The sequence below is a fragment of the Hemitrygon akajei genome, chromosome 18 (assembly GCF_048418815.1).
Source record: "Hemitrygon akajei chromosome 18, sHemAka1.3, whole genome shotgun sequence".
In the NCBI taxonomy this organism is placed as follows: domain Eukaryota; kingdom Metazoa; phylum Chordata; class Chondrichthyes; order Myliobatiformes; family Dasyatidae; genus Hemitrygon; species Hemitrygon akajei.
In genome coordinates this window covers 68462332-68489160 of record NC_133141.1, presented here as the reverse complement: position 1 = coordinate 68489160, position 26829 = coordinate 68462332, and the positions used below count along the sequence as shown (strand labels likewise).

Here is a 26829-nt window from a genome sequence, read left to right as displayed (position 1 = left end):
TTCTAAGAGCCTTCCATGCACTATGTGTGACCACTTTATAAATCTATTCTCATATTAACGTATGAGGAGTGTTTGATGGCTTGGGGCCTGTACTCACTAGAGTTTAGAAGAACCGGGTGGGGGGTGATCTCATTGAAACCTATCTAATATTGAAAGGCATAGATAGAGTGGTGTGAAGAGGATGTTTCCTCTAGTAGGAAAGTCTAGGACCAAAGGGCACAGCCTCAGGGTAGAAGTACATCCCTTTAGAACAGAAATTAGGAGATTTCTTTTAGCCAAAGAGAGGTGAATCTGTGGAATTCATTGACACAAATGGCTGTGGAGGCCAAGTCATTAGATGTATTTAAAGTGGGAGTTGATAGGTTCTTGATTACAAACAAGAGAAAATCTATAGATGCTGGAAATCTGAACAACACATACAAAATGCTGGAGGAACTCAGCAGGCAAGGCAGCATCTACGGAAAAAAGTAGTCGACATTTTGGGCTGAAACCCTTCGGCAGGACTTAACTTCAAAGATAACATCAAAGTCAGTCTGAAGAAATACAACATTACGTCTAATAACTGAGAAGACATTGCACTCAATCGATACACCTGTAGGAAATCTGTTCAAGAGGAAGCTGTGCTGCATAAGAACGAATTCCACTGTGCTGCAGGACAACCAAAGGACCCAACCACTGACCACAGCCATTACTTACTCTTGCCCACACTGCACCAGAATATGTCAATCCCGGATCGGCCTTCATAATCACTTGAGGACCTACCAATAGACAACCCCTTAGAAGAACATCATACTCAACTCGAGCAATCGCACTACTACGTTATCTACTGTACAACAATGACTGCATTTCCAATGAACATCACAGAATGTTAAGGACTTTGGGGCATCTAAAAGGAACATGGAAGTCAAGGTATTTGTTGTACAGGGTTATAACTTGAAACAATCAAATCTACCCTTATGGAAAACAGCTTAAGCTTGTAGACTCAGCCAACTCCATCATGGGCACTAGCCTTCCCACCATCAAGAACATCTACAAAATGCGATGTGCCCAGAAGGCAGCATCCATCACTGAGGGCCCTCAGCATCCAGGACAATTCCTCTTCTCATTGCTACCATCAGGGAGGAGGTACAGGAGCCTGAAGGCACACACTCAACGATTCAGGAACAGCTTCTTCCCCTCTGCCATCAGGGAGGAGGTACAGGAGCCTGAAGACACACACTCAACTTTTCAACAACAGCTTCTTCCCCTCTGCCATCAGATTTCTGAATGGGCAATGAACCCAAGCTCAGTATTTTGCAAACACAAGAGTTTCTGCAGATGCTGGAAATCCAGAGTAACACACACAAAATGCTGGAGAAACTCAGCAGGTGAGGCAGCAGCTGTCATAATGAAGTAACAGTCAACATTTTGGGCCAAGACCCTTCAATATGAATCCTCCCCTGCTCATCACCTCTCCCTGATACTCTTCCTTCTTCCCTTTCTTCCATGGTTCATTTTCTCCTGCAAGATTCCTTTCTTCAATCCTTTTCCACCTATCACATCCTGGCTTCTCATTTCATTCCCCCTTCCCCCAACCACCCACCTAGTCATGTGTGTCTGGTCCTAGACTTCCCCATTATAGGAAACATCCTCTCCACATTGACTCTATCTAGGCCTTTCAATATTTGATAGATTTCAATGAAATCCCCCATCATTCTTCTAAACTCTAGCAAGTACAGACTCAGAGTCATCAAACTCTCCTCATACTTTAACTCTTTCATTCCCAGAACCTTTCTCGTGAACCTCCTCTCCAATACATCCATGGTGAAAATGGATCAGGACCAAGGAATTGAAAGTGGTTGAAGAGATTGAGAATATGCAAAGTGTCGTGGATGTAGACGGAAAGCGATTGAACCAAGGGAGATAGAATGGAGAGTTCACTGAGGTAGCTGCAGGTGGTCTTGGCCAAAATGTTTATTCCCCCTCCATAGATGCTGCCAGAGCTACTGAGTTCCTCCAGCATTTTGTGCATGTTATTCTGCATTTCCAGCATCTGCTTAATCTCCTGTTCATTTCCCTCCACAGATGCTGCCTGGCTCATTGAGTTCCTCCAGCATTTTGTGTGGGTTGATCCAGATTCCGATCATCTGCAGAATATTTTGTATCTTCTGGCAATGAGTTGTGAATCTTTGGAATTCTTTATTTCACAGTTGTGGAGGTGAAATATATTCAAGGTAAAAATAATCTTTTCAGACTTATTAACATTTTTAGATGTTATCACTTGTATGAATTGGGAAAGAAAGTAAATTTGAAATAATGATCAATCAGCCATGATATTATTGACTGGCAAAACAAACCCAAGAGATCGTGTTCTTATATATATCTAGAACTTCACTTTCATGGGTGTATACTAACATATTCCCATCTGTATGTCCCATTCCCTTCAGGAAATCAACACCTCCACCCATTAACTGCACCCCCATCCACCATACTTTATCATTTCCTGTCAGTCACTTTATGTATAGACACTTCTGTGCCTCGCGTCATTTTATGGACATACAATTAATCTATGCATCTACACTATCTTATGTATTTATATATTTTTTTTATTATTGTATTCATCTTATTGTGTTTTTTTTCTGCACTGCATCAGATCTGGAGTAATAATTATTTCATTTTCCTTTACACTTGTGTACTGGAAATGACATTAAACAATCTTGAATCTTGATCTAGAATTTATTGAACCTTACTTGGTTCAATTTCTTCACAAATGGGCTGTGTTGAGGACAACGGTAATTGTAAGAACAGGGTGCACTTTATTGAAAAAATGCTGTTTCTACTTTTGAAAGTCAATAACTGGAGACAAGGATCTTAGAGATTAACAGAACTGGAGGAATACAGAACTAATTTTGTATAATGCAGAGCTTACAGTGATATTGAACTCATTGTCTGAAAGGTCAGTGGAAGCATGACCTTTCAAATAGGAATTGGATAAACTGTCCTGGGCCCAGCACATAAGTGCAATTATGAAGAAAGCACAACAGTGCCTCTATTTCCTTAGGAGTTTGTGGAGATTTAGCATGACATCTAAAAGTTTGACAAACGGGAGAGCATATTGACTGACTGCATCACAGCTTGATATGGAAACATCAATGCCCTTGAATGCAGATGCAGGAAAGCAACATCCATAATCAGGGACCCCCACCATCCAGGACATGCTCTCTTCTCACTGCTGCCATCAGGAAGCCTCAGAACTCACACCACCAGGTTCAGAACAGTCATTACCCCTCAACCATCAGGTTCTTGAACCAAAGGGGATAACTTCACTCAACTTCACTTGCCCCATTATTGAAATGTTCCCACAACATATGGACTCACTTTCAAGGACTCCATCTCATGTTCTCAATATTTTTTGCTTTTTTTTGTTGTATTTGTACAGTTTGTTGTCTCCTGTACTCTGGTTGAATGCGCTAGTTGGTGCAGTCTTTCATTGATTCTGTTACGGTTATTATTCTATAGATTTAGAGTATGCCCACAAGGAAATGAATCATAGGGTTGTACATGGTGACATAGCTGTACTTTGATAATAAAATTTACTTTGAATTTTGTTGAAAGAAAAGAAATCACTAGCCCTGGCCTTGACCTTGTGGGGGCGTGGGTGGAGGGGGTAAACCAGGGAGGTTAGACTACCTGGAGAGTTTCACTGAAGATACATCACCAGCACAATAGGCTGATTAGAATGGGTTCCTAAATTCTGAGCAGTGAATATGTTCTGTTGGTTCCCAGCAATAAAGTCTGCGGGAGTGAATGCAAGAGGGAGAACTGCTCCTGCTTCTCCGACAAACAAAGCAAGATAAAAGTGCCTTTCACTTAATCAGGCTTCCATAGATGGTTTTAACTTCACTCTTGGAAGTTAAATCAACCTACAGATTTACTTTAAAGGACTCTACAACTCATGTACCTAGTATTATTTGTTTATTTATTTATTGCCTGGGTGTCAACATTTCTGAGGATCTATCCTGGGCCCAACATATTGATGCAGTTACAATGAAAGCACGACTGTGGCTGTATTTCATTCGGAGTTTGAGGTGATTTGTTATGTCACACTCACAAATTTCTACAGCTATACTGTGGAGAGCATTCAAACTGGGTGCATCACCATCTGGTATTGGGTGGTGGGGGACGCAGGCACTACACAGGATTGAAATAAGCTGCAGAGAATTGTGAACTTAGTCAGCTCCATCATGGTTACTAGCCTCCCAGTATCCAGAACATCTTCAAGGAGCGATGCCTCAAAAAAGTGGCATCCATCATTAAGGAGCCCCATTACCCAGGATATGCCCTCTTCTCATTGCTACCATGAGGGAGGAGGCACAGGAGCCTGAAGACACACCCTCAATGATGCAGGAACAGCTTCTTCCCCTCTGCTGTCACATTTCTGAAAGGAAATTAAACCTATGAACACTACCTCATTATTTTGTTTTCTCTTTCCATTACTTACTTAACTTTTTTAATATATACTTAACTGTAATTTACAGTTTTTATTATTGTATTGCAATGTACTGCTATCACATAACAACAAATTTCATAATATATGCCAATGATTCTGATTATTATTAGCTTGTTTTGTATTTGTACAGTTTGTCTTTTTTTGCAGATTGGTTGTTTGACATTCTTTCTTTGTGTGTAGTATCTTTCATTATATTCCTTTGTTCTACTATGAATGCCCACAAGAAAATGGTGACCTATACATATTTTGATAATAACTTTACTTTGAACTAAATCAGGATTAGAGTTTTGCCTTCCAGATATACATAGCAAGATCTCTTGAAAGCAGAAAGATAGAGGGCAGCACACACAAAGTGATGGAGGAACTGAACAAGTCAGGCAGCATTTATGGAGGGGAATAAACAGGCAACAGGACATTCATCACTTAAAATGGAGACCAAGCTGGTCAGGTAGGTTGTGAGAGCTAGGGTTGTCCTCTTTGGAGAGAAGGGAGGATGAGAGGTGACTTGATAGAGATGTACAAGATGATAAGAGGCATAGGTAGAGTGGACAGCCAAAGACTTTTTCCCAGGGTGGAAATGGCTAATACAAGGGGGCATAACTTTAATTGTTGGGAGGAAAATATGGGGGGATGTCAAAAGCAAGTTTTTATATACAGAGAGTGGTAGGTGCATGGAACTTATGCCAGCGGTGGTGGTAGAGGCAGATACATCAGGGACACTTAAGAGCCTCTTGGAAGGGTGACAGAAAAATAGAGGGCAATGAGGGAGAGAAGAGTTATATTGATCTTGGAATAGGTTAAGGGGTCAATGCAATGTCATGGGCAGAGGGGCTGGTACTGTGTATATTATATGTCCTATGTTCTAAACTGCAGCAGCAGAAGGGAGGTTGCCAGCATAAATAAGTGATGGTGAGGTGTGGTGCAATAGCTGGCAAGTGATAGGTGAATCCAAGTGAAGATGAGTGATTGGCAGATGGAGGGAGGAGGGGTGGAGATAGTGACAGAGGGTGGGAGGTGATAAAGATAAGATTAGTTTTATTCATCACCTGTATATTGAAACAAACACAAATGAAATATGGCATTTTGTGTCAAAACACTATCCAATATTTGTGCTCGGGACAGCTCGCGAGAGTTGCCATGCTTCTGGTGCCAACATAACATGCCCAGAACTTACTAACCAGAGGAAACCCACGGATTCATAGGGAGAATGTGCAAATGCTTTACAAGCAGCAGCAGGAATCAAACACTAATTGGTGCTCGCTAGCGCTGTAAAGCGATTACATTAATTTCTATGCCAGTGTGCCTCACCCAGAGTCAAAGCAACAAGGGCACAGATGATGGAGTCTGATAGGAAAGGAAGGTGGACCATGCAACCAAATATGGGAAAGGATGGTCAGGTAGAAAACTTTTCTAATTTTCCAAATCTTACTTGGGAAACATTGATATTACCCAAGAGAACACTTCAATGTCTCATGTAAACTTATACACCTAATGCAGATTGCCCAAAATACAGCAAAATGTTCCCCTCGAATAGATAACCAACTTCTCAGAGTGGGGCTCAGGGGTCAGAGTGCTCTACTCTAGTCTAGAAAGTTGGTACCCAATAGTGGTATCTCTACTCCAATCGTGGGTGAGTCCAGAAACAGAGGACAGAGCCTCAGAATACAAGGATGTCCCTTCAGAACAGAGATGAGGAGGAGTTGTTTTAGCCTTTAGAATTGTGTATGTATTACTCTGTGTTTCCAGCACCTGCAAAATCTTATGTGTTGATGAGAATATGAAGAATATTATTTGTTTAACAAGTGAGTTTTTCTTATACACTGTACTCGCTGGATTTAGAAGAATGAAGGGGGATGTCATTGAAACCTATTGAATATTGAAAAGCCTAGATAGAATGGAGGTGGAGAGGATGTTTCCTATGGTGGGGGAGTCTAGAGACCAGAGGGCACAGATAGAGAGGATGTGGAGAGGATGTTTCCTATAGTGGGGGCAGTCTAGAGACCAGAGGGCACAGCCTCAGAGTAGACAGATGTCCCTTTAGAACAGAAATAAGGAGGAATTTCTTTAGACAGAGTGTGGTGAATCAGTCTAATTCATTGTCACAGATTATAGTAGATGCCAAGTCTATTTAAAGCAGAGTTTGATAGGTCCTTGTTTAGTAAGGATGTCAAAAGTTATGGGGAGAAGACAGAAGAATGGGATTGAAAGGGAAAATAGATCAGCCATGATGGAATGGTGAAGCAGACTCAATGAGCTAAATAGCCTAATTCTGCTCCTATGTCTTATGGTCTCTGAAACACACTGGCAATGGTTTATTCCTTTAAAAAAATCATTCTTGGGACACTACATAAACTCTGTAGTTTTTTTTCCTTCCATTGTAAGGAGGGCAGCCCCAACAGCTCCCATTTAATGCACAGCTCAGATCTCCCAATGTCTTCTGTGTGAACGCTGACTGAACAAAAAAAATGTAAATATTTAATATTTAGCATCACTGAGTGTACAGTACAGACAGATCTTATTGCTATTTTATGAAAGATCTTGTAATTATTGACTGTACCCCACAACTGACACTAGAATATGACAGGGAAGATGTGTTTAAACTCTTATCTGAAAAATGTTGTCTGTATGATAAATAGCTTCCTTTGCACAAGTCCTTATTCAGTAGGTTTTTTTAATTATAGTCAGGGTAAATTTGCTATGCTGATGTCAGCAGCATGCTTTTCCTGTGATCCATCTTAGAAACAGTTTGTCCACATTTTTTAGGAATGCTTTTCTGGTGACTGCCACTTTCCACTAAGAAATTAATTAACATTTTTTAAAAACAACTGATCAAACACTTTGTCTCCGAGGATAGTGGCCACAAAGATACCACATCAAAAGGATTCAACTAGGCAAAGGTGACCAGAGTAACTCCTACACAATGCCGGAGGAACTCTGCAGCTCAGGTAGCATCTATGGAGAGGAATAAAGAGCCAGTGTTTTGGAATGAGACCCTTCATCAGGACTGGAACAGGTTACATGCAATTTCTTATGGCTTTCACACTGATGGGTATGGAAAACCAAATCGCCAAGCCATTCCTTGAGTGATCATACTTCTTTTTCAATTGGTAGTGATGGGGAAAACAGTTTACTGAAGGAGCAAAATCATCAACAAATAGCACCAGATTTATTATGTAATTCCCACTTCCAACTCATTGGAGATGAGGGATGCTTGTCCCAAAGGAAGGCTGACTTTATTGTGCCAATCAATGTTCTGAATCATAAATAATTTTGCACCAATTTATCTCCAGAGATTGAAGCACACAAACACAAACCACTTACTCTACCACCTAGTAGGTTCTCACACAAGACTGGAAATTGCAGTTCTACCTCCCTTCCCAAGATGTCCCTTCACTCCACCCCCTACTTCTCTACCAGTCTACTTGTTACTCAGACCTTTCATCTATTCTGACCTTAGCTCATTGTGAGAGCTTCAACATAATACAAGCACATTGAAATTATAATTGATATTGAATGAGTCCTTTGAGGTTTATAGGGAATAGAGGAGCGAAGTATAAAAAAAATTAGAAAGGCAAAAAGGGCTTGAAATGACCATGGATTAAGGAGAGTCATAATTTTTTTTGTTTCTGGAAGCAAGAGGTAGCAAGAAAATAATGAGTTCCATCTACACATGAAGCAAGGGAATATGAGTGAGGTTCTGTCGGAATATTTCTCATCCGTCTTCATCAAGGAGAAAGATTTGGAGGTTGGGGAGTATTCTGGAGCATGTCAGCTTGAGGAAAGAGGAAGTGTTAGAAATACTGTGATACATTAAGTTAGAGAAGTCCCTAGGCTGGATGGGATCAACACTAGGATGCTATGGGAAGCAAAGGAAGAGATTGCAGGGGCATTGACAAATTTTTTGTATCTTGTAAGATACCAGATGAATTGAGGATAACCCCGCTCCCCATGTTCAAAAAAGGTAGCAGTAAGCCTACAAACCACAGACCGGTGAACATTAGTGGTGGGAAAGTTGATGGAAGTGGTGCTACGGGAGAGGATTTATGTTCACTTGGAACTGATTAGCTTAGATCAGCATAACAACATAGCCTCTCCTGGCCACATCTCACAAAGTTGATGAAGCATTTTGAGGAGGTAACTAAGGAAACTGATGAAAGCAGAACTATAGATATGGACTTGAATAAGGCTCTTGAGAACTTCCTACACAGTAGACTTGTCCAGAAGGTTGAGGCACAAGGCACCCCAGGCATATTGTCAAACTGGAATCAAAATTGGCTTGGTGATAGGAGACAGAGGGGATTGTTAGGTGGCATATCTTCAGATTAGTAGTGGCATACTGCAGCAATTGGTGCTGGTACCTCTTGTTTGCAATACATATAAATATCTTGGAATGAGAATGTAGATTACCTAATTAGTATATTTGCCAATGACATCAAAATTGGTAGACTTACAATTAGCAAAGAAGGTTGTCTAGCAAACTGAGGGTATAAATCAGCTGGAAGAGTGGTCCAGACAAGTGCAGGGTAATGCACTTTGGGAAATCCTTTCTGTACACATTTATTAATTCTGAAAATATTGTCAACCGGATTATAAAAAGTTGTTTGGCTGACTAAAGTGGCATCCAATCAGATCCTATCAGTTTTACATCTCCACTCAACCACAGTAAGGAGGAGCTTAAAGAAATTATGGATGAATGAGATGACCAATAGCAAAGGAATGTTGGCGGGATGGTTGGAGAAAAGTCACATGATTAAATCTCCATGGATATATTGGCTACTTTGCCCCCTCAGTTCATAACAGAAATGTACTGCAGTCGTGAGAATCCATCTGTAGACCTCCATCACATCAATATTTCAGGCACAAAACAATCTCATGACATTTTTTAATAGCAGCCATCAAATCACATAGACTGCCTAATGGCTCTGAGACTTGACACTGACTATTTGCTGATTAATATAACATTCCCATGTACGTCAAGTGCAGTCACATCATCCATCTATGTACAAAGAGGAAACATTCCCTGCACATTACATTTTTGCAGAGAACCCACCTGCTCATGGACTGTTCGTCCCACTCCCATCAGGGAAGAGGCTACGTAGTATTCACGCCAGGGCCACCAGAGACAGAAGCAGTTACTTTCCCTAAGCAGTAAAGCTGATCAACACCTCCACACCCCCAACCTTCACTACTTTATCATTTCCCATCAAAGTCACCTTATGTATGGACTCTCCTATGCCTAGCGACACTTTATGGACATGCAATCAATCTTATATATACAAGCTATCTTATGTACTTATACTTATTGTGTTCTTTTTATTATTATTGTGTTTTTATCTTTTTTTTTGTGCTGCATTGGATCCAGAGTAACAATTATTTCATTCTCCTTTACACTTGTGTACTGGAAATGACATTAAACTATCTTATCTTTGACAGTACTTAGATTTGAAGCTTGAGTTGCCTGCTAAAACAGATCCATCTGGAGATAGTATGCATTGGCTTAATCATGCTACCTGTTATCAGGCAAGGCAGCATTTTGCTGAAGAGATTCTATTTTATTTCCCCTACCCTACTATACCTTTCAAATCACTAGTCAGCATTTCACAATATCCTAAAGCATGTTAAAACCAATTATATAGTTCCTAAAGTATAGTCAGTGAAGGTGTATTAAAATACAAGCACCTATCTTCATATAGAATTGAGTCTGAGAGCATTACAACACAGAAACAGACCCTTTGGCTCATCTAGTCCATGCTGAACTGTTATTCTGCCCAGTCCCATCAATCTGCACCTGGACTATATCCCTTCACACCCTTCCCATCCATGTGCTTATCCAAACCTCTCTTAAATGCAGCAATCTAACGCGCATCCACCACTTCTGCTGGCAGCTCATTGCACACTCACACCACCCTCTAAGTCAGGGGTTCCTGAACTTTTTCATGCCATGGATCCCTACCATTAACCGAGGAGTCCTTGGACCCCAGGTTGAGAACCCCCTGCAAGAACTTTGACCCCTAAACCATGACCTCTAGTTCTAGTCTCACCCAACCTCAGTAGAAAAAGCCTGCTTGCATTTACCCTACTTAAACCCTTCAATTTTGTGCACCTCTATCAATTCTCCTCTCATTCTCCTATGCTCCAGGGAATAAAGTCCTGACCTATTCATCCTTATGTAGGGCTTGAAGATTCACATTTCGATTTGTAATTCAGAATAGAGTTGTTTTTTTTTCCACTTATTTTTTGGAAAAAGAATTCATCTTGAGTAATCAAAGAAAATCTTTTGGTCGATGCATTAACTTTTGGTTTCTACAATAAATTGCATCCAAATTGGTAATTATAATGAACAGCACTTGGATACTAAGAGTCTTCTACAAGGGGTGATTGATAAGTTTGTGGCCTAAGGTAGAAGGAGTCAATTTTAGAAAACCTAGCACATTTATTTTTCAACATAGTCTACTCCTACATGTACACACTTAGTCCAGCGGTCGTGGAGCATACGATCCCTTCTTTGTAGAAGTGGTTCACAGCAGGGGTGACTGATAAATTCGTGGCCTAAGGTGGAAGGAGATACAGCTCTCATTACATGCACCTGCAGTTCAACTCTTTGAGTGAAAATGCAGCAAGCTTGAAATTAATAACAGCTCCTTCTATCTTAGGCCACAAACTTATCAATCTCCCCTGCTGTGGCCCACTTCTGGAGATCCAAGATGCCGACTTCTACAAAGAAGGGATCCGTATGCTCCATGACCACTGGACTAAGTGTGTAAATGTAGGAAAAATAAATGTGCTAAGTTTTCTAAAATTGACTCCTTCTACATTAAGCCATGAACTTATCAATCACCCCTCGTATTATAACTACAGTTTTACCAAATCAAATATCACCAACCGTCTCCCATCCAAGCCTCAAGTCAAAACACTACATTAATGCAGATCAATAAAATTAATCAAGACTCTGTACAGAGTAGCTACATTTTGTAAGCCAGATTTTTACATGACTGCATAATCGCCTTTACAAAATATTTTGCTGACACTGAATTTTATACTGAAAAGAAAAAAGAATTCTCTAAATAGATCTTCACACTTTCATTTTCAATTACTATGGGCTAAAGTAAAATATTCAAGACCTACATATGTGTTAACAACACCTTCTATTTATAGACAACTGCAACAACTTTGGTATATTGACCACCTTAGACATTTCATGGAAGCCATTTCAACAAAGGGTGACACCAAGTCAAACAAGAGTTGAAGAATAATGAACAGATAATCATTTGACCAAATAAAAAGTTCCAGGTATTGATGTAAAGGAAAGGAATGTTTAGTGCTTAAAAAGCATGGAGAAGGAATTCTATAATTTAGGCTCCTTCAACTGAAGTCAATAGTGGGGCAGTGAAGATATGAGAAGTGGAAGAGGTCAGATCTGGAGTAGTACCTGGTTGTCTGTGGGCTTGGGGAAAGCTTCAAGTGCAGGGAGATGGAGACCAATGAAGAAATCAGGAAATTATAAAGGTGCTCAGAGAAGAACGTGATAACCTGCCTCAAGGATTATCGCTCAGTGGCACTTACACCCACTGTGATGAAATGATTTGAGAGTTGGTAATGAAACATATCAACCTCTGCCTGAAGACTTAGATCTGCTCCAATTTGCCTACCATCACAACAGGTCAACAGCAGATTTCAATTCCTTTGCTCTTCATTCAGCCCTGGAACATCTGGAGAGTGAAGATGCATACATCAGGATACTCATCATTGAGTACAGCACAGAATTCAACATCATCATCCCCTCAAAACTAATCAATAGCTTCAAGGCCTAGGTCTCAATACCTTGTCCAACTGGATCCTCAACTTGCAGATCCCTATGCACTCACTCTCAAGGACTCCACAACTGATGTTCTCAGTATTATTTATTTACTTATCATTAGTTTTTTTTGTGTTTGCACAGTTTGTCTTTTGCACATTGGTTGTTTCTGTGCAGTTTTTCATTGATTCTGTTGTATTTCTTTTTTCTACTGTAAGTGCCTGCAAGGAAATGAATCTCAGGATAGTTTATGGTGATGTATACATACAAACGTTTGTACTTCAAATTTTTTGATATACTGTAAGGAGAATCCCCATGGTTATTTGATTTCATATAGGTTCATGGAAAGAGTATTTACTCTCTTGAGGTTTGCCTCTGTTGCCTGGTGATCAGCATTGCATATCAGCCACACACTCTGGAGCTTGCATGGTCAACTCTTTCAGTCACTCTTGGCCGAGGGGCTGTGTTTGAACAATTAACCCAAACTACCAAGACTCAGCAAGCCATGGTAAGAACAAAACCAGAAGCAGGAATATGTTATTTGGCTCTTTGAGCTTGCTCATCCATTTATCAAGTCTAAGGCTAAAGAAAGAAAATAGCTTCATTTGTCATATGTACATTGAAACTTACGGTGAAATGTGGCATTTCACATCAAATCAAACCAGCAAGGATTGTGCTGAGCAGCCCACAAGTGTTGTTGTATTTCTGACAGCAACATAGGATGTCCACAACTCACTAACTCTAACCAAGCATCTTTGAATATGGGAGGAAACTGGAGCACCCCAGGGAAACCCCATGCAGTCACGGGGAGAACATACAAATTCCTCATAAGCAGTGATGGGAATTGAACCAATCAGTGATCACTGGTGCAGTAAAGCAATGTGTTAACCACTGCACGATTGAACCACCCTGCTATGCTACCTACCTCAATCCATGTTCCTGCATTATCATTACCTCCCTTTATATCCAGAATATTATATATATTAATATATAATTATTCATTTGTATTTATGGAGCACCACAGTAATGTAGTGGTTTCTTACTTACTCCTCATTATGCCACTGGTGTTTAGGGCAGTGATGAAAGCCCTCCATCTCTGTCTCTGCATACCATCATTGCTGTTTCTGTAACAATTTTATTTTACCAGTCGGGGTTGTTAGCCCTGAACTGAATCCCCGAACCTTGAGGACCAGCGGACCACTCTTAGTCTGGCCTCTACCCTTTGACCTGTGGATGACCCTATTAAGAGCCAAAGCACAAGGACCTGACTCTAGCTAACATGGCTCTCCTTGTTATTGAGGCACTCAAGCCTCCAAAGCCTACGGCAAGGTTGTGGTCCTCGTGGTGTACTGGTTTTGTTCGCCTCTGTTACAGCTCAGGACATCAGAGTTCAATTCTGGCACTATCTGTAAGGAGTTTGTATGTTTCTCTCCATGACTGTGTGAGTTTCGTCCGGATGCTCCAGTTTCCTCCACAGTCCAAAACCATACCAGTTATAGGGCTAATTGATCACTGTAAATTGCCCTATGCCTAGGCTAATGTTAATTAGGTGGGTTGCTGGGTGATGTGGCTTGTTGGGCCAGAAGGGCTTTTTCCATGCCGTATCTCTAAATAAATAAATATTTTGGGCTCTTTTCTGAAAGGCCCTCCACAACCATTCAGAGTAAAGAATTCCAAAATTTCACCACCATCTCTGTGGAAAATTTTTCTCCTAATTTCAGTCCTGCATGGACTCCACTCCTCATCCAGGGAAAACATGCTCCCTACTTCCAGCCTATCAACATCAAAGTACGAGGTATCCTGTTTTCATGTATAGTCCACCTTCATTTCCTTTCAATAGAACTCACTGACCAGGAGCAAGCACATTTATATTCCACACCAGTGTGATCATATGCCTGAGAGCATCTCACCTGCAGATCTAGTTGAGGTCACCTGGGATCTTCTAGTGTGGCTGCTTTAGTTGTCTTCACATCAGCTATTTAAGAGTGGGTTGCACTCTTGACTCAGTCATGCAGTGCAGTTAAATCCAAAACTCTAAACACTGTAGTGCAACAATGAAGGAGGGTTATACACTTAGAGGTGGTATCTCTTAGATGAGGCATAATTAAAACCTCCTTGCATCCCAACCATTCTCTCTCCTCCCCTCTTCCATCAGACAGCAGGTACAACAGCTTGAGAACACATACCACTATGATGGTATTGGGTTCGCCATCTGTGAAGCTCTAAATTCAAAAGAAGACTTTAAGCCAGGGGTTTCCAACCATTTTTATGCCATGGACCCTTTTGTCAGTCCAGTTAAGCCTCTGGACCCCTTCATAGAATAATGTATTTACATATATAAAATAAAATACACAAGATTACAAACCAATTATATTTACAGTTAATACATTTATTAAAATATTAAATAAAAGAACAAATAATTGAAGGGAATGCTTATTGTCAGTTAGAGGGTAGTGAAAATAAAGATATAAATTTTTTCCCATCCAAGTTCACGTACCCCAAGTTAGGAACCCCTGCTTTAAGCCTTATCCAATATGGGTAACTTCACTATAGGGGGGTTATACTGCATCCACCTACTCTTCAAGAGCTAGCATACTTCTCTTTTTGGTTTCTGTGTGAGTTCTAGTTGCCAATACTCACTATCTGAGCAGTGGGTCTCTCTCACTCCCTACCAAGGAGGAGATATTTCCCACTAAAATAACCTAATACTCCCACAACTTATGGACTCACTTTCAAGGAATCTTCATCTCATGTTTTTGATAATTATTGCTTATTTATTTATTGTTATTTCTTCTTTTGTATTTGCAGTTTGTTGTCTTCTGCACTCTGGGATAACACCCGAGTTGGTGCGGTCTTCCATTGATTGTTATGGTTATTATTCTATAGATTTATTGAGTATGCCCACAAGAAAATGAATCTCAGGACTGTATATGGTGACACATATGTACTTTGATAATTTGTAAATTTACTTTGAACTTTAGTTTAAACAGAGTTTAGTTTACTTTTTTTTAATGATACACATATAAATTCTTGACACCACTTCAAACTCACAGAGAACTGCAAAAGACTTATAAACTACAAGGAATTGCCAAACACAGGTACTATTCTTATGAACTAAAAGGATATACCGATGAGTTGCAGGCAAACAAGTCATCCATTGCAAAAACCGAAGGCTCTGGAATGACTTCTAGTTGTTCTCTCTGTCACCCCATGTTTCTGTCATTCACCTTGTTAATTCTGACTACTTTCTACAGTTTATAGTGCCTTGCTACTAGTTGCCATCACCTGCATGTGATGTTTTTCAGTTACACTCATCAGGCCAGGTGGTTGTAATGTTTAACCAGGCCAATGGGGGGCCCCATAGTTTCTCTTGATTAACCATAGGCCAAAGAGAACCTCATTGTTCACTTGCTTCCGACAAGAAACTGTGCAAGTTTAGAAGTTTCACTTGGTCAAAAACAACTCTTTGGCTCCTGAAAAGGTCAAGCTGCTGTGCTAGAAAGCTGAGGTCTGCAGATACTGGAAATCCAAAGCAACAGACACAAAATGCCGGAGGAACTCTGGAGGTCAGGTAGCATCTATGGAAAAGAGTAAACAGTTGATGTTTCAGGCCAAGACCCTTCATCAGGACTGGAAAGGAAAGGAGAAGCCAGAATAAGAAGGTGAGGCAACACTTCACCTGCTAGTGTTGGAGTAATCTACTATATCCTGTGCACCTGCTGAGGCCTCCTGTATATTAGTGAGCTCCAATACAGATTGGGAGATCACTTTGCTGACCACCTTCACTCTGTCCACCACAAAAAGCGGGATCTCCCAGTGACTACACATCTTAATTCTACTTCCCATCCCCATTATAATATGTCAGTCCATGGCCTCCTCTACTATCAAGATGAAGCCACACTCAGGTTGGAGGAGCAACACCTTATATTCCATCTGGGTAGCCTCCAACTTGATGGCATGAACATCAATTTCTCTAACTTCCAGTAATTGCCCCTCTCCTCACCCTCACCATTCCCCCATTCCTGTTTCCCTTTCTCACCTTATCTCCTTACCTGTCCATCACCTCCCTTTGGTGTCCTCCCCCTTTCCTTTCTTCCATGGTCTTCTGTCTTCTCCTGTTAGCTACTGCCTCCTCCAGCCTTTTACTTCTTTCACCAAATAACTTCCCAGCTCTTTATTGCACCACTTCCCCTCTCCTGGTTTCACCTATCACGTGCCACCTTGTACTTCTTCCTCCCCTCCCCCCCAGCTTCTTATTCTGGCTTCTCCCCTTCCTTTCCAGTCCCGATGAAGGGTCTTGGGCCAAAATGTCAACTATTTACTCTTTTCCAAAGACGCTGCCAGGCCTGCTGAGCTCATCCAACATTTTGTGTGTGTTGCATCAGTTCACACCACAAGGCTCAAGGATAACTTCTATCCCACGGTCTTCAGACTCTTAAGCAGACCTCTTGTACAATAGGGACCCCCAAAACCCAGGATATGCCCTGTTCTCACTGCTACCATCAGGGAGGAGGTACAGGGGTCTGAAGGCACACACTCAATGATTCAGGAACAGCTTCTTTCACTCTGCCATCTGATTCCTAAATGTACATTGAACCCATCAAAACTACCTCACTACTTTTTTTTTCTCCTTTCTTTTCACTATGTATTTAACATAGAAACATAGAAAACCCTCAGCACAATACAGGCCCTTCAGCCCACAAAGCTGTGCCGAACATGTACCTACTTTAGAAATTACCTAGGGTTACCTATAGTCCTCTATTTTTCTAAGCTCCATGTATCCATCCAGGAACCTCTTAATTTAACTTTTTAAATACAAATATACTTTTACTATAATATATGCTGGTGATATTAAACCTGATTCTGATTCTAAACACTTCTGGTCTCTCAGTTTACCTATCATGGCCTACATGCACTGCACTTTCCCTGTAACTGTGACACTGTTTTCTGCAGTCTAGAACACAGGATAGCATGTGAACAAAAACATCTCAACATATCTTGATATATGTGACAATGATAAACCGATTTCTGATGACATGATCTGATGTCCCACTTAAAAAAAAAGATTGCATGACTCTGTCAGAAGACAAGTAAGGCCAGCTGCATCCAGGCCATTGTTTATCCCTCAGTCACAACATAAATATTGACCTTTATATCGTTGCCATGCTATTGTTTATGTGATCTTGCTGTGCACATATACTCTATGGCACTTCTTTAGGTACCTCCTGTACCTAATAAAGTGCCCATTGAGTGTATGTTTGTGGTGTTCTGCTGCTGTAGCCCATCCACTTCAAGGTTCAAGATGCTCTTCTGCATCCCACTGTTGTAATGTGTGATTATTTAAGTTACTGACACCTTCCTGTCAGCTTGAACCAGCCTGATCATTCTCCTCTGACCTCTCTCATTAACAAGGCATTTTTACCCACAGAACTTCCACTCACTAGATGTTTGCTTTTTTTTTTTGTTTTCTGCACCATTCCCTGTAAAATCTACTGTTGTGTGTGAAAATTCCCAGTGATCAGCAGTTTCCAAGATACTCAAAGCACTCCATCTGGCACCAACTGTCATTTCACGGTCAAAGACACTTAGATCAGATTTCCTCCTCATTCTGTTGCTTGGTCTGAACAACAACTGAACCTCTTGACCAGGTCTGCATGCTTTTATGCATTGAATAGCTGCCACATGATTGGCTGATTAGATATTTGCATTAACAAACACATGTACCTAATAAATGGCCTCTGAGTGTATGCCAAACCATAATACATAGGAGCAGAATTAGGCCATTTGGCCCATCAAGTCTGCTCCACCATTCAATCATTTCCCCACCTCAGCTCCACTTCCCAGTCTTCTCCCTGTAACCTTTGATGCTGTGGTCAATCAATAAACTATCAAGCTCTGCCTTAAATACACCCAACGATCTGTCCCCCACAGCTGCCTGCTGGCTAAAGAAATTTCTCTACATCTCTGTTTTAAATGGACACCCCTCTATCCTGAGGCTGTGTCTTCTTGTCCTAGACTCCCCCATCATGGGAGACATCATTTCCACATCTACTCTGTCCAGGCCTTTCAACATTTGAAAGGTTTCAATGAGATTTCCCCTCATCTGTCTAAATTCCTGCAAGTACAGATCCAGAGCTATCAAACATCTCTCGTATGAGAACACTTTAATTCCCGGAATCATTGTTGTTAACCTCCTCTGGACCCTCTCCAATGCCAGCACATCTTTTCTTAGATGAGGAGCCCAAAACTGTTCACGATACACAAGGTGAGGCCTCACCAGTGTTTTATAAAGCCTCAGCATCACATCCCTGCTCTTGTATTCTAGACCTCTTGAAATGATTGCCAACATTGCATTTGCCTTCCTCGCCACCGACTCAACCTGCAAGTTAACCTTTAGTGTGTTCTGCACAAGGACTCCCAAGTCCCTTTGCATCTCAGATTTTTGTATTTTCTCCCTGTTTAGAAAATAGTCTGCACGTTTATTTCTACTACCCAAGTGCATGACCATGTATTTTCCAACATTGTATTTCATTTGCCACTCTCTTGTCCATTCTCTTAATCTAAGTCCTTCTGTAGCCCACCTGTTTCCTCAACACTGTTCCTCCACCAATATTCATATCATCTGCAAACTTGGCAACAAAGCCATCTATTCCATCATCTAAGTGGTCCCAACACTGACTCCTGCGGAACACCACTAGTCACTGGCAACCAACCAGAAAGGGATCCTTTTCTTCCCACTTTTTGCCTCCTGCCACTCAGCCAATACTCTAACCATGCCAGTAACTTTCCTGTAATACCATGGGCTCTTAACTTGGTAAGTAGCCTCGTGTGTGGCACCTTGTCAAAGGCCTTGTGAAAGTTCAAATATACAACATCCACTGCATCCCCTTTATCCTACTTGTAATTTTGTCTGCTGCATTGCATCCTGTTTGGAACTGAAGACTAAGTTTCTATGTCAAGGGGGTGTGCTGTGGACAACTCTTTAGGACCTCTCTTTGTGTCCTTGAGAGGTTCTTGTGGAAGCCCTTGAACTGGGCCTAGGATGTTACCTGAATGCATTATTGATCCTGGATGGGATCGCTTGCCTAGTCCAGTGGCCAGGTCTCTCCCTTTACAATAAGGACTGAGAAAAGGTAAATGGAACCCAACTGGGAGTTGGGACTGTGGTTGCCAGCTGTCAGCCTTTTTCCATATGAATGTATCACTGGCACCCCAGTCTACCCACCATCGAGAATGTATATACAGAATGGTGCTGGAAAAATGCCAGAAACATCATGCAGGATCCCACCCACCCTGCTCATGGATTGATTGGGCTACTCCCTTTAGAGAGGGGGCTACATAGCATCCACTCCAGGACCACCTGACTCAAAAACAGTTTTATTCTGGTGGAAGAAGCTGTCCCGAAGCCTGCTGGTCCCGGCTTTTATGCTGTGGTACCATTTCCTGGATGGTAGCAGTTGGAACAGTTTGTGGTTGGGGTGACTCAGATTCCTAATGATCCTTTAGGCCCTTTTTACACAGCTGTCTCTGTAGATGTCCTGAATAGTGGGAAGTTCACATCTACAGATGCACTGGGCTGTCCGCACTACTCTCTGTAGAGTCCTGCGATTGAGGGAAGTACAGTTCCCAGACCAGGCAGTGATGCAGCCAGTCAGGATGCTCTCAGTTGTGCCCCTGTAGAAAGTCCTTAGGATTTGGGGACCCATACCAAACTTTTTCAACCGTGTGAGGAGAAAGAGGTTGTGCCTTTTTCACCACACAACTGGTGTGTACAGACCATATGAGATCCTCAGTGATGTGTACGCCGAGGAACTTAAAGCTGTTCACCCTCTCAACCCCAGATCCATTGATGTCAATAGGGGTTAGCCTGTCTCCATTCCTCCTATAGTCCACAACCAGCTCCCTTGTTGTTGCGACATTGAGGGAGATGTTGTTTCTTGATACACTTACATATATACGGTACTGTGCAAAAGTCTCAGGCACCCTAGCTATATAAATGTGCCTAACACTTTTGTACAGTACTGTATATATGTAATTATATTTATTGTGGTTTTTTAATTGTGTTCTTTATCTTATTGTGTTTTTTGTGCTGTATCAGATCCAGAGTAACAATTATTTTGTTCTCCTTTACACCTGTGTGCTGGAAATAACATTAAACAATCTTGAATCTTGAATCCCAGCAAGCTGGAGATTTGGCATGGAATCTTTGGCCAGTGACCAGATGGCTGACAATTCCATTACACTGCTCTTGCCCTGTGTTGCAGACAGCCCAAGAACTGAACATTTCACCCTTGTGGTTTTGCTTTTTCTGATATTTTCCGATGTTTCACAAAAACTAGTATTTTGTTGTCATGATCTGTTATTCAGGATGGAAAAACGAGCGGACAAGATCCCTGCAGCTTGAGAGCCAGTGAGATTTGTGGAATATCTCAATCCAATTAACAGCCTTGACAAACTCCCCGGGTTACAATTCGTGAGAATCTTCACCGTCTGTGAGCTGTGCTTGTTTGAAACGGCACAACTCCCACTGGAACTGTACAGCAGCTGGAAACTCAGCCGACAACGTGCAAGCACTACCATGCATAACAAACAGTAACTTTGTGATTTCTACATTTCTCCATCAGCTAGTGTGTGGACTCTGGTGTAGATTTAACTGGCATCTCAACCAAATGTGTAGCAATCTTGCCCCATCCAGGGGATCGTAACTTCAACCTTTGCTCTAATAACATTACGGGCAGAGCTCTCCCCCATTATTGAGCACATCTACAAGGAGTGCTGCCACAAGGAAGCAGCATCCATCATCAAGGATGTTATACTTTCTTCTCGCTGCTGCCATCAGGAAGGAGGTACAGGAGCCTTAGGTCCCACACCACCACGTTCAGGAACAGTTATTACCCCTCAACCATCAGGTTCCTGAAGCAGAATCAGAGTCAGAATCAGGTTTAATGAGAATCAGATTTAATATCACTGACACATGCTGTGAAAGTTGTTGCTTTGCATCAGCAGTACATATAAATTACAATAATAAATAAATATGTAAAAATTACATTCAATAAGTAATGCAAGAAAAGAGCAAAAATACTATGGTAGTGTTCATGGGTTGGTTTATTGTCCATTCAGAAATCTGGTGGTGGAGAAGAAGAAGCTGTTCCTTAAATGTTGAGTTTCTGGATAACTTCACTCACCTCAACTCTGAACTGATTCCACAACTTATGGACTCACTTTCGAAAACTCGGCAACTCAGTATTATTTATTTACTATTTTTTAATTGCACATTTGTCTTCTTTTTGCACATTGGTTGTATGACAGTCTTTGTGTGTGGTTTTTCATTGAATCTATTGTATTTCTCTGTTCTATTGTGAATGCCTGCAAGAAAATGAATCTGAAGATAGTATATGGTGACATATATATACTCTGATAATAAATTTACTTTGAACTTTGAGTGACATGGGCACTGAATCTAAGCCAGCTCCCCCAGCACCAGTACTACCAGAGGGCATTTAAAAAATCCTGTTGGTCCTATTCAACATGTGGTAGAGTTATCTCCAGTGTTCTGGCCAATGCTTGACCATAAGACCAGAAAGCCATAAGACAAAGGAGCAGAATTAGACCATTCAGCCCATCAAGCCTGCTCCATCATTCCATCATGCGTGATTTACTTGCCCTCTCAACCCCATTGTCCTGTAACTTTTGATGTTCTTACTAATCAAGAACCTATCAACCTCTGCTTTAAATATACCCAATGACTTGACATCCACAGCCTTCTGTGGCAATGAATTCCACAGATTTACCACCCTCTGGCTAAAGAAAGTTCTCCCCATCTCTGAACTAAAGTGATTCTATTCTGATGCATTTGTCTGCGGAAGCTTGCTGAGCACACATGGCTGCTACATTTCCTGAATTATAACATGGGCTGTACGAAATGGCTGTGAAGTTGTCTGAAATATGGTTAAAGAGCCAATAGATACACAAACAATAACTGCGTGAATTTAGACAATGGGATGTGTAGATATTCAAACACAGTTTTGGAAAAATGTGCAGAAGGTTGTAAATTCCACTGTGTGGATTACCCTCCCCAGTATCAAGGACATCTTCAAAAGGTGATGCTTCAAGAAGGTGGCATCCATCATGAAGGACCCCCATCACCCAGGACATCTCTTTTCTCATTCCTACAATCAGAGAGGAGATATAGGACCCTGAAGACACACACTCAATGTTTCAGAAACAGCTTCTTCCTCTCCACCATTAGATTTCTGAATGGACAATGAACCAACTCATGAACACTATCTCACTATAATATATAATATACATATCTGCTCATTATGTGCCATGTCATATGATGTGGGTGATCATAGTCATATTTGGTGCATTTCTATAGAAAACTCTATGTTAGACCACACTTGGAGTATTGTTTTCAGTTCCGGTTACCTCATTATAGGAAGGATGGGGAAGCTTTAGAGAGGGTGCAGAGAAGATATACCAGGATGTTGCCTGAATGAGAAGGGATGCCTTATGAGGAAAGGTTGAGTGAACTAGGGCTTTTCTCTCTGGAGTGAAAGGAAGTGAGAGGTGATTTGATAGAGATGTACAAGATGATAAGAGACATAGATAGAGTGCATAGCTTTAGAGAGAATACAGAGAAGATTTACCAGGATTCTGTATGGTCTAGAGAGCATGTCTTGTGAGGATAGGTTGAGCAAGCTAAGGTTTTTCTCTCTGGAAAGAAGGTTGAGAGGTGACTTGATAGACATGTATAAAATGATAAAGAGGCATTGATCGAGTGGGTAGCCAGAGACGTTTTCCCAGGGTGGAAGTGACTAATACACAAGAGGGTATAATTTTAATATGATTGGAGAAAAATATACAGGGGATATCAGAGGTAAGTTTTTTTACACTGAGAGTGGTGAGTGTGTTAGAGGCAGATACATTAGGGACTCTTGATGGACACTTGTATGAAAGAAAAATGGAGAATGATGTGGAAAAGAAGGTTAGATTGATCTTAGATTAGGTTAAAAGGTCAGCACAACATTGGGTCTGTACTGCTTTGTAATGTTCTAATTTCTATGTTCTACGCTAACCCTGCTCCAATTCACATGCAATTTCAAACAGCCAAGACCTATTCCCGTGTCAATAAATGCTCAACTAATATTCTTTGAGGTCTGATTATTGCCATATAATTGAGTCTGATCTAGTACGTAATCCATATAAATGAAACAAGTTCCTTCATTAAGTGACTGCCACAACAATAATGCCACGAAGCTGGGCGGCGGTGTTAGCTGTGAGGAGGATGCTAAGAGGATGCAGGGTGACTTGGATAGGTTAGGTGAGTGGGTAAATTTATGGCAGATGCAATTTAATGTGGATAAATGTGAGGTTATCCACTTTGGTTGCAAGAACAGGAAAACAGATTATTATCTGAACGGTGGCCGATTAGGAAAAGGGGAGATGCAACGAGACCTGGGTGTCATTGTACACCAGTCATTGAAGGTGGGCATGCAGGTACAGCAGGCGGTGAAAAAGGCAAATGGTATGTTGGCATTCATAGCAAAAGGATTTGAGTACAGGAGCAGGGAGGTTCTACTGCAGTTCTACAAGGCCTTGGTGAGACCGCACCTAGAATATTGCGTGCAGTTTTGGTCCCCTAATCTGAGGAAAGACATTCTTGCCATAGAGGGAGTACAGAGAAGGTTCACCAGATTGATTCCTGGGATGGCAGGACTTTCATATGAAGAAAGACTGGATCGACTAGGCTTATACTCACTGGAATTTAGAAGATTGAGGGGGGATCTTATTGAAACGTATAAAATTCTAAAGGGATTGGACAGGCTAGATGCAGGAAGATTGTTTCCAATGTTGGGGAAGTCCAGAACGAGGGGTCACAGTTTAAGGATAAAGGGGAAGCCTTTTAGGACCGAGATGAGGAAAAATTTCTTCTCGGCCACAGGAAACAGTTGAGGCCGGTTCATTAGCTATATTTAAGAGGAAGTTAGAAATGGCCCTTGTGGCTAAAGGGATCAGGGGGTATGGAGAGAAAGCAGGTACAGGGTTCTGAGTTGGATGATCAGCCATGATCATACTGAATGGCAGTGCAGGCTCGAAGGGCCGAATGGCCTACTCCTGCACCTATTTTCTATGTTTCTAACGCCAATAAATACAATTTTGTTGTTTTCTCTGGGTTCCTTTTCCACCAACAACAGCATGAATTATTAATCACATTCTGCACTGTTTAATAGAATGGCGGATAGTACAGGCTGGGAAACCACTTGGGCCATTGTCAAATGTGTCGGCTCTGTAGAAGTCGCCCTCCTCAGCTCCTTCCCACCTCCCTGCCATTTTCACGCCTCCTCAATCATTCCAAGTCGCTTTCGGAAGTTATACGTCTGTCGCTCGCCCTTTCCGGGCAGTGTGTTCCTGATCAAAACAACTCGCGGGGTGCAAGCAATTCCATGTCACCTCTGGCCCTTCGGCCGATTATTCTACATCAGTTCCTCTTCAGTTGCTTCCTGTGTGACTTTAAACCTCACTATCAGACCCTTTATGAAGCCCCGTACAGTACCAATGGTATCTCTAGCTTGCTTAGGTTATGAGAGGAAGCCGGTGCTGGAACGGCGTCAAGTCGCCTCCTTTCAGCACCGCTTGTAAGTGTCCTGGATAATTACAACAAAACCGTGCAGCAACTTTATTTATGAACTGTTTCCCAAAGGCGCGTCCTATCTTCGCCGCTGAGAACAACGCCCCCTTAAAATCGTGGGATTGGTACACGCCCGGAGCACCCCATCACCCGATCCCAACGTCGGTCCATTTTCACAGGAGGGTGAGGGGGGTGGTTTGGAACGGGATAAATTATTAACACAGCCATTCCAGTGGAGACAAGCCCATGCGACTGGGCGCCGGTTAAAGAGAGGAGGGTGGGGGATTTGATCGGTACTGTCATTTGCACCTACCCTGCCTCTGTCCTCTATGACAACCTCCCCTCCTACCCCCACTAGTACCACCATACACCCACCTAACCTCCACTAGCGATCCCAGGGCCCGACCGATGACTGGACACACCTTGTTGGGTGGACTGAAGCGAGTGCTCAGATAAACGAGTTTACCGGCAGGCAGGCAGGCAGGCACGCGCGCGCACAGACAGATAGACAGACAGACACACACACACACCACCCATATACTGACGCACACGTGCACTTCATCCAAAATAAAACGCGCATTTTTTTTGCAAAATGGGAAATTGCAATTCATGGAAATAGCTGCAAATTATATTTAATAAGCAAGACGTATTGCCAGGGAGGCCAAAGCATCCTCAGACCCTCATTCTGCACAGGTAGCTTTGGTCTCGTATAAAACATGTCAGTTAATCTGTCTGGCAACGGACACCGGTGATCATACAACGCCTAGCAAATACGCAGATCCAGGCAATGCACCGAGCGTGCCCAGTGCCATGACAGATATCCCCTCCGTGCTCGGCAGCAGTGAGTATCAGTTTTTTGCCATTGTGTTCGGGGAACAGCACCACAAAAATAGTGAGACAGAAACACAGCGGAAAGGAGAGAGAGAAGCAGGCGGACCCTCCTATACTGAGGAGCCCAGATACCTTCTCAACCAGTTTCAGTGATACCACGAGAGTGAGAAAAAAGCAAACGACATTGTACATTAACACGATCAGTACCCTTCCGGCATGCAGTACACAGATAGTGAGCTGAGGTAAAATGATTTTTTTTTGCAAGAGCTTCCCTTTCCCACTTACCTGAAAGGGAGTTGGGAAAAACCCCCTTTCATTCTTCTCACTAGCGTCAACAGAGCCAGTCAGTTCCCTGTCAGAATTAACAGATTTCCCCCAGTACAAGTCACCAGCAACGCTGCATTTCAGAACACAAATAAATACCTGCTATTTAACAATGCATGGAGATTTGGATGACATGCCTTGAGAAGGGGTATTTCCCATCTTGAAAGACCACTCCGTGTGGCTCAGATCCGGCAGACCATTGGCGATGCTCAGTTGTGTGAGAGAGGAGAGTATGTATGTGTGTGTGTGTGTGTGTGTGTGTTTGTTTGTGTGTGTGAGTGTGTGTGTGTGTGTGTGTGTATGTGTGTGTGTATATATATGTGAGTGTGTGTGTGTGTCTGTATGAGCGCACAGAGGCAAATCAGGAATGAAGAATCAACCCATGACAGATTAATGTGTTCTGCACTTAAAGGACCCTCACTCCTTACTGCTATAGGTGTCTGCGATTGTGCCAGCCCCTGCAGCTGATATTATAATGAGCCCGTGGCCACTCCTCTTGCTTTACGTGGGAGCAGACAGTTGCTGGCGACACAATCCTTTTGCGAAGCCGTTCAGGGACCCTCGCGCGCCGTTCTATTAGCAGCCATTCCGATAAGTATCTCAGAACAGGACTGTGTAACACTACACGGTCATCTGATCCTGGTTTGTGCAACTGGGTTAGGACAGGATGCCTGGTAAAGCGGAGCGTAGTGAATTGACTCCTGTATTGACAAGCACTGTCCAACACTCTGGAGACGTTAAACTGAGCATCACTCTCGC

General features: G+C 42.0%; 1 protein-coding gene across 7 annotated transcripts in view; it reads right to left on the bottom strand.

The window, feature by feature from the left end:
* srcin1a (SRC kinase signaling inhibitor 1a) overlaps positions 1 to 26481 on the bottom strand; it is a 616941-nt gene extending 590460 nt beyond the window's left edge. For 4 of the 7 annotated variants that reach the window (XM_073071787.1, XM_073071788.1, XM_073071783.1 and 1 more), the window contains exon 1: positions 26208 to 26481. In XM_073071787.1, coding sequence (XP_072927888.1) covers positions 26208 to 26229 — 22 coding nt within the window. In that variant the 5' untranslated portion in view covers positions 26230 to 26481. The remainder of the gene's footprint in view (positions 1 to 26207) is intronic. The other 3 variants (XM_073071789.1, XM_073071790.1, XM_073071791.1) reach the window with 3 other exon arrangements.
* Between the last annotated feature and the right edge of the window lie 348 nt (positions 26482 to 26829).